The following is a 13,732-nucleotide window of genomic DNA, read 5'->3' on the forward strand; positions in this document are numbered from 1 at the left end:
CTCTGCCACCCTCAAAGTAAAGAATTTTTTTCTCATGTTGAGACGGAATTTCCTGTATTCCAGCTTGTGCCTGTTGCCCCTTGTCCTGTCGCTGGGCATCACTGAAAAGAGTCAGCACAGTCCAGGAGGTTCCTCCAGTGTATTGATGATAACTTTTTGACACAGGTGGTGCAGGAGCCCATAAGAAGAGGAGCACTACTGGACCTAGTACTGACAAACACAGAGGGACTGGTGGAGGATGTTAAGGTTGGGGTCAGCCTTGGCTGTAGTGATCATGAGAAGATAGAGTTCAGGATCATGGGCAGTACTCACAAAACAACAAGAAGTAAAATCACAACCTTGGACTTCAGGACGGCTAACTTTGACACCTTCAAGAAACTGCTTGGAGAGATCCCATGGGCTAGGGCTCTGAAGGCAAGGGGGCTCAAGAGATCTGGTTGGTATGCAAACACCACTTTCTCCAAGCTCAGGATCGGTGCATCCCCAAGAGAAAGAAATCGGGCAAGGGATGCAGGAGACCTGCATGGTTGATCAGGGAGCTTCTGAAAAAGCTCAAGTGGAAGAAGGAAGTTTACAGTAAGTGGAAGAAGGGACTGACCGCTTGGGAAGATTAAAAGAATGCCGCCAGGGCGTGCGGGGATGAAACGAGGAAAGCCAAGGCCTCCTTGGAATTAAACCTGGCAAGGGATGTCAAGCTCAACAGGAAGGGCTTCTTCAAGTATATTGGAGGCAAAAGGAAAACTAGAGAAATTGTGGGCCCACTGTTGAATGAGACAGGAGCCATGGTGATGGAGGATGCGGAGAAGACAGAGTTACCGAATGCCTTCTTTGCTTTGGTCTTTACTGCTCGGCGCAGCTCTCAGGGGTCCCAGACTTTGGAGAAAGTGACAGGGCAAGTCTAGACAAAGGAAGACTCCCCTTTGGTTGAGGAGGATCAAGTGAGAGATCAATTAGGTCAATTAGATATCCACAAGTCCATGGGCCCTGATGGGATGTACCTAAGAGTGCTGAGGGAGCTAGCGGAAGTCATTGCTGGGCCGCTCTCCATCATCTTTGAAAGGTCCTGGAGAACAGGTGAGGTGCCTGAGGACTGGAGGAAAGCCAATGTCATTCCAGTCTTCAAAAAGGGCAAGAAGGAGGGACCGGGGAACTACAGGACGGTCAGCCTCACCTCCTTCCCTGGAAAGATGGTGGAACAGCTCGTTCTGGACATCATCTCAAGGCATGTGGAGGAAAAGAAAGCTATCAGAAGTACTCAACATGGATTCACCAAGGGGAAATCATGTCTGACTAATCTGATAGCCTTCTATGATGGCATGACTGGATGGATAGATGAGGGGATGCTGGTGGATGTTGTCTACCTTGACTTCAGCAAGGCGTTTGACATGGTCTCCCACAGCATCCTCATAGGGAAGCTTAGGAAGAGTGGGCTACATGAATGGACAGTAAGGTGGATAGAAAACTGGTTGAAAGACAGAGCTCAGAGGGTTGTGATTAGGGGCACAGAGTCTAGTTGGTGGTCAGTGACGAGTGGTGTTCCCCAGGGGTCAGTACTGGGTCCAGTCCTCTTCAATATATTCATCAATGACCTGGATGAGGGGACAGAGTGCACCCTCAGCAAGTTTGCTGATGACACAAAGCTGGGAGGGGTGGCTGACACACCAGAAGACTGTGCTGCCATTCAGTGAGATCTGGACAGGCTGAAGAGTTGGGCAGAGATAAACCTTATGGAATTCAATAAGGGCAAGTGTGGGGTGCTGCACCTGGGGAGGAATAACCCCAGGCACCAGGACAGGTTGGGGGCTGACCTGCTGGAGAGCAGCTCAGTGGAAAGAGACCTGTGGAAAGAGAACTGTGAGACTGTGCTGTCTCTGAGGCCAGCTCTGAGACGGCCTGCCACACAAGTCACGGGCTACCAGGCGGCCCACCCAGAATCCTCTTCCCCGCCACCGAAGGGCCTGTCTCCCCCTCTCCCCGAGCTCCCCCAGACCCAGCGCGGGGCAGGAGGGCACTGCGCCCCCCGGGGGACGGCGGGGACATGCCACCCCCCGAGGCTCCGCCGCCGCACCGCGCCTGCGCCCTGGCCGGCTCCCTCCACCGGGGCGCCGCGCCTCAGTGCGCCTGCGCCAGGGCTCGCGGCGGAGGGCGGGGGCCCGGGGGGAGGGCCGGGGGCGGTGGCCCCGCCCGTGGCCTCTCCCTGTCACCCGCGCTCCGCACTGCTACCCACGACCCCGGCCCCGGCCGCGACTCCGGCTGAGCCATGGATGGGTTAGTACCGGAGCCGGGGCCGCGGCCGCACCGAGGGGCAGTCGGTGTTTCCCTGAGGGCTTCACCTGGTGCCGCCTGGGGCGCGTCCTGCCGGGGTGGGGTGTGGGCCGTCCCGTCCCGGCTCCTTCTTTCTAGGAGCAGCGGGCTGCCGTGCCGGGGGTGGGGAGAGGGGGGCCGGGGGAGGTACCCCCCGCCCCCGGCGAAGGCAGCGGAGCGAGGGGAAAGGTGGGTGCCAGAGAGGGGCCGGGCTCGGGGTGGGGATAGTGCCGCCGGCTGCTCCGCCAGGTACGTGTGCAAGGAGGAAACCAGTAGCCGCCGCCGGCCTGGACCTGTGGGACCGACAGCTTTCGCGGGGAACTTTGTGGTAATTGGGGAGTGCGGGTTTCTCTTCGTTTTGCTTTCTTTTTCCTTCTTTTCCCAGCGGGGCCGGGGTGGCGGGAGGCGGCCGTCCGGCGCTGAGGTGGGCGCGGGGATGCGGGCGGGGATGCGGCGGGACCGGGGCTGCCCTGCCTCCCTTCGTGCATCCCGTACCGGCGGCGGGACCGGGGCTGCCCTGCCTCCCTTCGTGCATCCCGTACCGGCGGCGGGACCGGGGCTGCCCTGCCTCCCTTCGTGCATCCCGTACCGGCGGCGGGACCGGGGCCGCCCTGCCTCCCTTCGTGCATCCCGTACCGGCGGCGGGACCGGGGCCGCCCTCCCTCCCTTCGTGCATCCCGTACCGGCGGCGGGACCGGGGCTGCCCTGCCTCCCTTCGTGCATCCCGTACCGGCGGCGGGACCGGGGCTGCCCTGCCTCCCTTCGTGCATCCCGTACCGGCGGCGGGACCGGGGCTGCCCTGCCTCCCTTCGTGCATCCCGTACCGGCGGCGGGACCGGGGCTGCCCTCCCTCCCTTCGTGCATCCCGTACCGGCGGCGGGACCGGGGCTGCCCTGCCTCCCTTCGTGCATCCCGTACCGGCGGCGGGACCGGGGCTGCCCTCCCTCCCTTCGTGCATCCCGTACCGGCGGCGGGACCGGGGCTGCCCTCCCTCCCTTCGTGCATCCCGTACCGGCGGCGGGACCGGGGCTGCCCTCCCTCCCTTCGTGCATCCCGTACCGGCGGCGGGACCGGGGCTGCCCTCCCTCCCTTCGTGCATCCCGTACCGGCGGCGGGACCGGGGCTGCCCTCCCTCCCTTCGTGCATCCCGTACCGGCGGCGGGACCGGGGCTGCCCTCCCTCCCTTCGTGCATCCCGTACCGGCGGCGGGACCGGGGCTGCCCTCCCTCCCTTCGTGCATCCCGTACCGGCGGCGGGACCGGGGCTGCCCTCCCTCCCTTCGTGCATCCCGTACCGGCGGCGGGACCGGGGCTGCCCTCCTTCCCCCCGGTACGTCCGGGGGGCTCCGGACCAAGCTGCCGCCCGCTGCTGGGATGATACTTGTTGGACGGTCTTTAATCCCATCATAGAGTTACCACTTTTTTTTAAACGTGTTTAAGAGCCCTGCTTCCTTAACGGTGAGCGTCGCGGCAGGTTTTTGAAGGTGGCAGTTTCATGTGGTAACTTAAGTTTTGTACCTCAAGTCTGGCGGCTGGTTTTCTGCAGCAGGGGAAAAAAAAACAACCCAGCTGTAGGGGTGCTGCTGTCTGCCGTGTCGCTGCTGCCCGGAGAAGTGCATATGTGAAAATGAACTGATTGACATCTATTCCGCAACGTTAATCAGTAATCTGAATGATCATTCGTGTAGTCCTAAATGCATTTTTATAGACCACACCGAAGGCCTTAAGTACGGCAGTAAGTCGTTACAGTGATAAAGTTCATACAGTACACAGTCAGTTTATACAGTATGGGCTCCTCAGAAGATAAAATTATTACTGTCTAGTCTGAAGCACTGTGCTCCCATCGCTGGGGTAGCGTGAGGAAAGCTGACTTCTGTCACAAGTCTTGATAAAGTTTCTTAACTTGAAGCTAAGTAATAAAGTTAAGTTCATTATGCATACTGCCAACTTCCCTTACTACTTTTTAAGTGCATGTGATTGCTGGTATTTTTTCTTTAGCCTATCAGTATTTCAAAATCCAAAGCCTGGGAATTTTGACCATGGTGGGAAATTCAACTGTCCCAGGAACTGTGGACAGTTGAATGAATGCCTAAGGTCAGTAAAGTACTTTACTGTTTCTTTTATTTTTTTCATCATAACAGTATGCACACATGAAAATGGAAACAATCACTAAAGACAGTGCTTCTAAATTCATGCAAAGACATAGATATTATTAACTTAGAGTGCTTCCTATACCTTGGTGACCTGTAAAATCTTAGCTGTTCTTCAAATTGAGGAATTCTGAACCAGAAGTTAGGAAGACTTTTTTTTCTTCTTGTTCTTTTTGCTGACTCAAAGCAGTGCAGCCCAAACTTTCCTGACATCTTTTAACACTGTTGCAGTGGAAGACTTGACAGGGGGTGGAGGTTGATGAGAACACTCTTATATAAGTGCTAATTAATCAAACAAACAATATTAGGAAGTATCTTTTTGGAGAACCTCATTCAAAAATGTAGTGACTAATTTTGCTATGGTCAGCATTTTCTCACATTTGCTTTGAAACCACTTTTTGGAAAATTTCAAAAGAAAATTAAGAAAGTTCTCACTGGAGTGAGAGTCTGCTCTTTTTTAATCTGTTAAATGTGCTTATGAGCTTGTGGAATTGCTGTCTAAGCTGAGTGTATGGTTCCTATGGTCTCCCTATTCTCTTTAAACTAGTCTAATGAGTTTGTTTTGTAAAGCATTTTTTTAATTTTCATAAAGGTTTTGTCATTTTAATTGAGAGAGGAGGGAAAAAGGCGCATGCGTTGGTTGATGTACTGCCCTGAAATGCTAATATTAAAAATGACTTAAGGTTGACAAGTCTGTTTTGAGTAGAAATAGCATAAGGAAAATTTTTGTAGTTCTTAAACTGTACAAATCTAACATCACAAAGTAGAATCTTCCTAAGAAACTTGCTTGTCAGAGAGTAAGGCAAAGACTGAGGGTACATTAAAGGTGAATAAATTGACTGTTTTTAATGAAATTTTCCTAAGTAGAGCTTTTTAGGTGTTTCAGTAATGGTACAGGTGGTTGATGATAACTGCAAGTTTGAGTATGCTCTGAGTTGTTAGATGCTGAATGTGACTCTTCAGGAAGGCCTGTTTTTTGGGGGGTGGTTTGGAGGTGTTCTTTTTTTTTGTTAGAGGATGCTAAGTACCTTCTGAGAATTGGACTCAATTGGAGGATCTCCAAACTGTTAGTTGAAAATGCAGGCTATTAATACTGTGATTGGTTAAAACTGCCCTAGCGTAATGAATTTAAAGTAAAATAAGTTAAAACTTTTCATAAACTGGCTTGTAACTTTGTTGTTGTTAAATGCTCTTCAGAATAGGAAAAGGAAAAGAAGTAAAACTACACTTCACTGTCACTAATATGGAAATTAAATACAGGGGTTCATTTATTTCTATGGAATACTGCGGCTAATTTAGATCCAAAATTTGTATTTAGTGACGGTAAGTATTTGGAGCAGAAAGATTCTCTAGAAAGCTGTAAAAATTTCCCTGGTTTGTGGCAAAGAAATTGGCTCTTAATATTTAAGATTATTGCATTTGAAGGAAAATTTGATTCAAGTTAGACTGATTAAATTCAAGGAATTAGTAATGGTATGAACTATAGTTTTTTTTTTGTTGACTATTGAAGGCAGTCCAGGTATGTATATAGATGTATATTTTCCTTCAACTGAGGTTAGTGGCTTCCTTGTGGGTTAGTAAGAGGAAAAAATCAGGAGCAACAGTAAACATGGCAACTGAATCTGTATTTGCAAGTTAAATTCAGCTAGTCCAGTACCAGATTAAATCTTCAGGTTTAGCAAGGCTTTTGAATTCTGGCAGATGATGTTCAAGCTCTTAAAGAGGCATCAACCACTTGCATGTTATTATCCTTATGTTTCTGACTTTTTTGTATTTATATTCTGCATAGAGTAGAATTACATAGCTCACTTTTTCCTGTAGTTCCTTCATAAATACCTGTTTCTAACCCACTTTAAATTATGTACTTGTGAAAAATATCTAATGTAAGCTTAGTATGAATGAAGGTATTCCTCTTTATGAGCTTGCTGTTCACTGAACAAACTTGTTTACTATTAATACCTGATATAATCAGAAATGGGAATCATCTGTCACAATCAGAAACATGAAAATAGCAAAATATAAATCAATCTTATAGTTTCCTTACCAGTGGTTAAAGTACTATTTATTTGATTTGGTCTATAGTCAAGAAAATTTATCTGCTTAGGTACCCTGTGGGGGGAGATAAGCAGTTAAATATGCTGGGTCCTACCAGGGAGAATTTATCAAGTTTTCTGCTGAACTAATCCTGCGCTAGCTGAAGCACCTCTGGAGGTATTAAGTGATAAGCACAAGTACGTTCAGGCTGACTTTCTTTTAAAGGATATCCTGATTAAACATAATACTGTGTCAAAACGTGAGGATGAGAGTTAGTTATGTAATAAAAGTATGCCTACAGCTGCTGTTTCAAGGTACAGTTCTTAATTTTTTTCTTCTGCATTCATTAACTGTTGCATGGAATTGCACTCTTCCTTTTGGTTTTTCTGCTCTTGACCATTGTATATCTTTTGTACTTTTAATTTCATTTTGTGCTGCATAGTCTTCATGAGAGACTTTTTTTTTTCTTTTTCATTACAGCATGTGATAATAGAACCTATCTTTTCAGGTCTGTGGATGAGACTTTTACATTGGAGTACGAAGAAGTGTTTTTGACTCTGTGTTGCAGAGCGGGTAGGTAAAAAGGAAAAAGTACTTTGACTGTTCCTGTTGGTACCACTCTTCCCTGCTCTTGCTGTTTTCCTGTTAGCTAAAGTTGTTCAAACTAAGGACTGTTGCCATAAGTGCAGCACCATCATTAGCAGCACGTTTCTGCACCTCACTTGCGGTGTAGTAATTGTCATGTGTGAACTGCATATTAAGTTATTCTGGTGCCATGCTGCCTTGCAGTTGTTAGTCACTTCAGGGGGAGCCATGAAGACACAGGGGTGGGGAATGACACAACTGCCTTGGCTCACTGCAGCCTTAGATCAGCTTAAACTGACCAGGAAACCGTACCCTAAATTTCCTGTGAAAGCCAATAGAGTGAATGGTCATATGATTCAATAATCTATGCATCATCTTTGCAATTAACTTTCTTAACAGCACTGTACTACAAGTAATTTAACTTGCTGCCATTCTTATTTGTTAAAAGACATGGTGTGTTACAGTGGCATTTAAAGTCAAGGAGCAGATAGATCATTCTTTCTCAATAGTCAATACCAGAAGCAAAGGAATCAAAATAATGTTTGCATACTTACATTCTGTGCAAGTGTGCATACTTCGCACAGGTGTGTGGTGGGGTCAGTACTCCCTACTAGGATATTACCATTTAAACAAAACATTACTATCTCTTGGGTGGTTGGTTGCATTAATTGTGGGAATAATGATGGTCCAAAACCAGTTCAGGTATAGGCAGAAATAAAATCTTACCATGTCTTCTGGTTTGCAATCAGACTTCATGGAGAAATCATGGACTGGTAACCCTTCTTGTCTTTAGGTGGCATGGTAGCTACATGTGCAATGGCACATGAGAAGGAAGTGAAATAACTTCAATTTGTTATGTCACTGCAGATCCGTTCTATTACACCTTGCAGAGATTTGTTTAGGAGTATCGCTCCACCTTTTGATTCTTGCTTACTAGATAATTCCTAGACTGCAACATTTTGGAAAAGGCCATAGACTTTTTTAAAGGGAGGATTCAAAGCAAGTTTTTGGACTTTTCCAGGGTGACAACATACTTCAAGGGCTGCATTTGAGTGTGGAAACTACTCTATAACCCTTCATGAGATACAGACTCCCATATCTTAAAGGTCTTTTCCAACCTAAATGATTCTATGTTTCTATATGCCTTCAGTCTTTTAACTGTATCATTTTCTAGGGCTAGAAACACTTACAATACTGTTCAGCAGTCAGTATCAAATGCATGTTGCCACAGTGACCCAAAGACCACTGCAAATTAAATGAGTATAGCATCTGAGTATTTTACTGACTTGTAATATTGCCAGGTGACTTGCCTTAATTTGTAAATTACATATAATCCCTCTTGGTTTTGTTAGGCCTTCTTTTCCTATCTAGCTTTGCTGGGCTTGATTAGGATTTGCTTTCCAGTTCCATTTCTGTGGGTTCTTGGTTGTTCATTTTCTCATTTTACTACCGACTATAATGCATTCTTTTTCTTACTCTTTTTTTCCTTTGTTAGTTCACCTGTTTCTATTTTCTAGTCTCTAATTTATCTTTCTTGCTTTATGTATATAGACAACCTATTTGTTCTAATCTTGTGTTACCAGGAATATTACTCTAGCTTCACATCTGTTCCCTCCCCTTTGTTTCAGTTACCTGTCCTTTCCCAAAACACAGGCAGTTTGAAATGAATAATAACTTTTTTGCAAAGTTATTCAGTGCACAGTATAAGTCTGTGGGTGTGGTGGAAGCTGTACTGCAGAACTTAGTTTCTGTGGAGGAAACTTCTCAAACACAGGTGATCTGTTCATTTTTCATTTGGTTTCTGTCAGTGCTAGCAAACTTTCTGTATAATAAAACTTGGTAGATGTATAGAAAAGCTTGCTGTCCTTATAAAACTGGTCAGTTTCAGATGAGTACAAACTTCAGACATCCACAGTCTCTTTGAGTTGTTTGCATTTTTTAATCTATAAATTATTTTTTTCCCCTTGGTCATTTTCCTCCAGACAACCAAGTACTTACAGGGATGGGGTACCAAAGTGTAAGTGAAGGTATGGGTGGCAAAGCTACATATATGGTCCAGTCTTACAGGTCAACTTAATGCATGAGCTAAAGTAGTATTTAAAGGAATGGTCAATGTGTATAGGTATCACTTCCCGATAAACAAAATAAATTAGCGTGTATAATTCTATGCAGTTTTAGTTTTATGTTTTTTACAGATTAAAAGCAGCTATTTCTTCCTTCAGAAACTGAGTTGTCTTAATTTTCATGAGTTTGGAAGTGTTACGTAAGTTTGTCACTGAAGATGACCATGTTTATATATGATTTCCTTTTATTCTCTACAACCCTGCTTTATCCACTAACACACTATTTTCAATTTATTGAAATAGAGTTTGTGTATGTACAATGGCTTTGTTTTCTGAAATAGAAAAAAAAGGTATGGAAGTAAAATTAAGTGCTTTAAAAGTGTAAAAGTAACTTAAAAATAACTTTTCATTGCTAAGTCTTTTCTGCAGGATCCCATAACATACTTTCTGTAGGGAAATTGGCTTGCTAATAGCACTGCTGATGGCAATTTTGGTCTTATCATCGTGTAAAATAAGTCTCGGTGTATGTGTGTATATTTATATGTATATACACTAACGGGACTAACATGTAAATGCAAAGACCATTCAGTATATGCTGTGGTCCCCTGTTGTCTCTGCTCTCTGTTGCTTGTTTTTGCTGTGTAACGGTTGCTCTCTGTAGGGCTGAGGACTGGACAGTAATAACATGCATACCATCTTTGATGTAGAATCATCAAGGAACAAGATTATGATTCATTGGTCATTTCTTATTTTTGTGAATTTTATTTTTGATCCGTAGGATTAATCTGTTTTTTGTACAAAATTGACATTTTTAGTGGATGCTTGTGACAAGCGTAGCCTAGTGTGTGTGAACAGTGCTCTCTTGGAGGAGGTCTTTATCATGGTACTAGTTGCTGTTTCAGTGTGTACCTTAAACAATAGGGAGAGAGACTCATAACATGACAAGAAAAAAGCAAGGTCTTGGAGTTCTCAAAACATGCAATTCAAACACAGATTAAAACTGTGTTCTAGATCACTGAGTGTTGACTTCTTGATGATTAAACAAAGGAGTCTAATTTAAAACTCGCAAAGACTGCCCAAAGGTGGTAATTCATTTAGCTACCAGTGTTTTATAAAACACAGACAATATTAACAGGATGAATGGATTTAAATATTAATAAAATTCAGGACTTGTATTTGCTTCATAGGTTTTTCTTCTCAGAATCATGTTTCTCCCATAGTTGGTTGTATGTTTGTGAGCAGAAGGGCAAGGTTAAAAATAAAGAAGTCGTGCTTAACAGTAAAATGATTTTAGTGTTACTGTTAAATCACTTTACAGTATGCTTTGATCACAGAAAATTATTATTTCGCCAACTAACTTGTGTGTTCTCTTCAGAGTTGGAAGAAATGAAGACCATTAGAGGATGTATTATTGTGAAGTAAAACTGAAGGGAAAAGTTCATTTTGTGTGACTGGTGATATTAGGAGAAGGAAGAGTTTGTCCATATATACTGAAAAGATGGAGCATTCATTTAAACAAAAGATATAGGCATTCTGGATACAGGGGAGAATGTAAACAAAAATAGGGGTATGTTAATGCTGGGCTGTCTCCTGTGTCTCCAGACAGTCTGAGATTATGACTCATTTATATAATTAGTATATTAATACTGAGCTTTAATCTAAAGGATGATTCTTACAGTGGCTAGTTTACTACTAATTGCTCCAGCAGATGAAGCAGAGTTGGGCTGAGGAACAGAGACAGACCATTTGCATGAGAAAGTGTCATGCAGTGAAAAACTGATAAGGAACACTGCTAAGGAAGCGGGGAGGGAAAAACCATAGATGAGACAAAAAGGACAAGAACTGTGGGTATTGTAGGTGTGACCGTGTTTTTATTGCATACAAGTCTCTCCTAGAAAATATTAAGCAGTAATTGAAAATTCAGCTTGTCAACAGAAGTATTATACTCTATTGTTGATCTTGATGCAAATCTTTCACCTATTAGGACAAGAGCTTATTCAAGTAATACTTAGTTTATGTGATGCAGGCTTTTACTGCTTTCCAACCACTTGACTTCAAGTGTGCAGTTCTTAGAGCTTTTAGTCCTAGAGTTATGTGATTGTTTGAGAACATGTATCTTCCTTTTAAAAAATAAAAAAAAAAACCCTAGCTTTCATTGTTGTAGAGAAAAGCTTCAAATGCGAAGCTGAAATTTAAATACTCAAAAGGCAGACAATCCAAAACATGTTTCTTTAGAGTGTCATGGTTGAGAGTGGGCATTTTTTTTTTTTTTGAGACAACTTGTAAGGCTCTGAAAATTTGTAAGTTGGAAAAAGCAGTTTTATGCTTTTAAGTTGAATGATTGATCAGTTGAGGCACAAATCTTTTCGGTAGCTTCCTGTGAATCCATGGTGGTTCTTTTGCTTTATACTAAGTGGAGGTATTTCATACTTTAAGAATGAAAATGCATGTTTTGTGTTCATTTAAAAACTTAACTTGTCACACCAATTTTACAGCTCTCGATAATCATATACTGAAGGTTGCTTTTGTTGATGGTAGTTTATTTTACTACTTTGCTCTCCTTGCTCCACTGCAACCTCTTCCAGTGACCCAATTTAGTTGAGCAGTCTAGACATCATGTTAGAGGAAAGAACCTAGAAGAGGAGAGAAGCCTCTGTGCTAGTGAATCTTTAGAAAGGCGTGATTGATATAGGTAGCCTGTAATTTCTTTCATAAACTAATTATTTACTTTCTGGCATCTTCAAATTGCAATTGATGGGATGCACACAATTTCAAGAAGAAAATATTATTTCCTTAGGTTCTTGCCCTGTATCTAGCATAAATACAAAGTATGTAATATTACAGTGTTCTCACCTATGGAGTCTGGTCATGAGGTCTGTTTTGGATTTTCTGCATCAAACTGCAGATTTGATACACTGGGTAATGGTGTCTCTTATTTTAAATTCTGAAGTAGTCAGTCTTAAATGTCACAGCTGGAAGTATAAACATGTCTGTGCATCCAGATGTAGACTTAACATTACTGATTTTTTTTTTATCTTTAGTAATAAGAGAAATGTAGTCATAAAAGTCTGTGAAGTGTCAGGTTATTGTTCGGCTTAAGTGAAAAGCAAACTGTTAGACTGATACCTACATTTGGCTCATGCCAACTTCCGCTGTGAACTCCTGTGATACAGTAGATAGATTGTAATCCGGTTCTATACCATGTCCTCATTAGAGTGTAAACTTCAATGTGGAAATTGTGTAATTTGCAATTTTCACTTCTCTTGCTCACTCTCACATTTAGTAGTGCAAACTTAGTCAAGCAATAGTTGGACCTTACGTTTTACTATGCTTATTCACAGCCTGTAGTATGTTTAGGGGCAGGCAAATGCCTTTGATATTGGTGATGCTCATTTAAGAGTTTTCCTAGTGTACAAACCAGAAACATTTTGGGTTTACTGCAATAATAAAGGTGGTGTTCTCTCTAAACAGGAATGCACTGCAATACATTTCAGAAAATAACTTTTAAAGAAGTGATGTTCTAGTTGCTTTAGGTATGAATAGGCTATGTTAGTACACTGGAAAGGAAACAACAGGAACATGCAAGATAAAAGTTACTAAACCTTCAGATTAATTCTTTTCAAATTAATCTATTCAGTTTTATTGAAAGCCAAATTAAATTAGTGTGCAAAGTGTTGTGTAAATAAGAAGTATGGAAAAGGCTTTTGGTAATATATCTGTCCTTCCTGGAGTCTTGTGCAAATTATTAAATTCTCCAAAGTCACGTTTACTAATAAATTATTCTTAAAACGGAAATACTGAAGTGCACGGAATACACTTGTTTTATTATATAAATGCAACCTGTTGGGGAGGGGAGAACAACCTGTATGGTTAAGGTATATTCTCTGTTTGGAGTCCAAATGCTAATGCTTTATTCTACCTCCTTGCTCTCCCCGCTGTCATGTGGCTGGAAGCGCTTGTAATCTTAACCGTGGCTGTTACAGTCTTGTGTATAAAGATCTGGAAGCTGTTGCAGAAGGTGTTAAATTAAGATGTGAGTAACTTCCTACTACTTACTGCCAGATGGATGCGTGCTCCTGAGGTGTTGAGTAGTGGTGGAATGTGCCTTGGCCTACTGAGCAGACATCCCAGAAGTAATTAGGGTGATGTTGCAGGCCCATAAGTCTGACCTTCTGGTACACAGTGCTCCTTTCAGCAAGAAAGGGGGACGTAGCGAACAGCACTTTTCTGTAGTGTTCTGTAGAACACCACACTTTGTAGTGTTCTTTGCATTAATAACCACTCTTTCACAGAGGGAGTAATTAAAACAGTTATTGCATGCTAATTAATGCATTTAGTCTGTCCTGACCTAAACCCTGATACCATAGAACTCTGAAATCTGTGTTTTATGAAATGTTTTGTGAAGCTCCATTACCAGTTTGCTCTGAGCCCATGTGATACCATCTGCCTTTTTAAAATTCTGTTCTTGGTAAATATTTTGAAGATTGAGTTGGTATTCTGGGGAGGCAAGAAGTGTGGTTTTCCTACATATCATACAGTGAAAAACAACTTCGCATTTGTTAAAATGATCACTTAAAATTATTGCAGGCTTGAAATT

The 13,732-nt window shown here is 43.4% G+C and overlaps 1 protein-coding gene across 1 annotated transcript in view; it reads left to right on the forward strand.

Annotated features, from left to right (window-relative positions):
* The first annotated feature begins 2,170 nt into the window (after window positions 1-2,170).
* Window positions 2,171-13,732, forward strand: part of PTBP3 (polypyrimidine tract binding protein 3) — a 42,508-nt gene continuing 30,946 nt past the window's right edge. The window contains exons 1-2 of the mRNA XM_063320007.1: window positions 2,171-2,268; window positions 6,996-7,060. Of these exons, the coding sequence (XP_063176077.1) occupies window positions 2,261-2,268; window positions 6,996-7,060 (73 nt within the window). The 5' untranslated portion in view covers window positions 2,171-2,260. The remainder of the gene's footprint in view (window positions 2,269-6,995; window positions 7,061-13,732) is intronic.

Source organism: Chroicocephalus ridibundus, chromosome Z (genome assembly GCF_963924245.1).
Source record: "Chroicocephalus ridibundus chromosome Z, bChrRid1.1, whole genome shotgun sequence".
Classification (NCBI taxonomy): domain Eukaryota; kingdom Metazoa; phylum Chordata; class Aves; order Charadriiformes; family Laridae; genus Chroicocephalus; species Chroicocephalus ridibundus.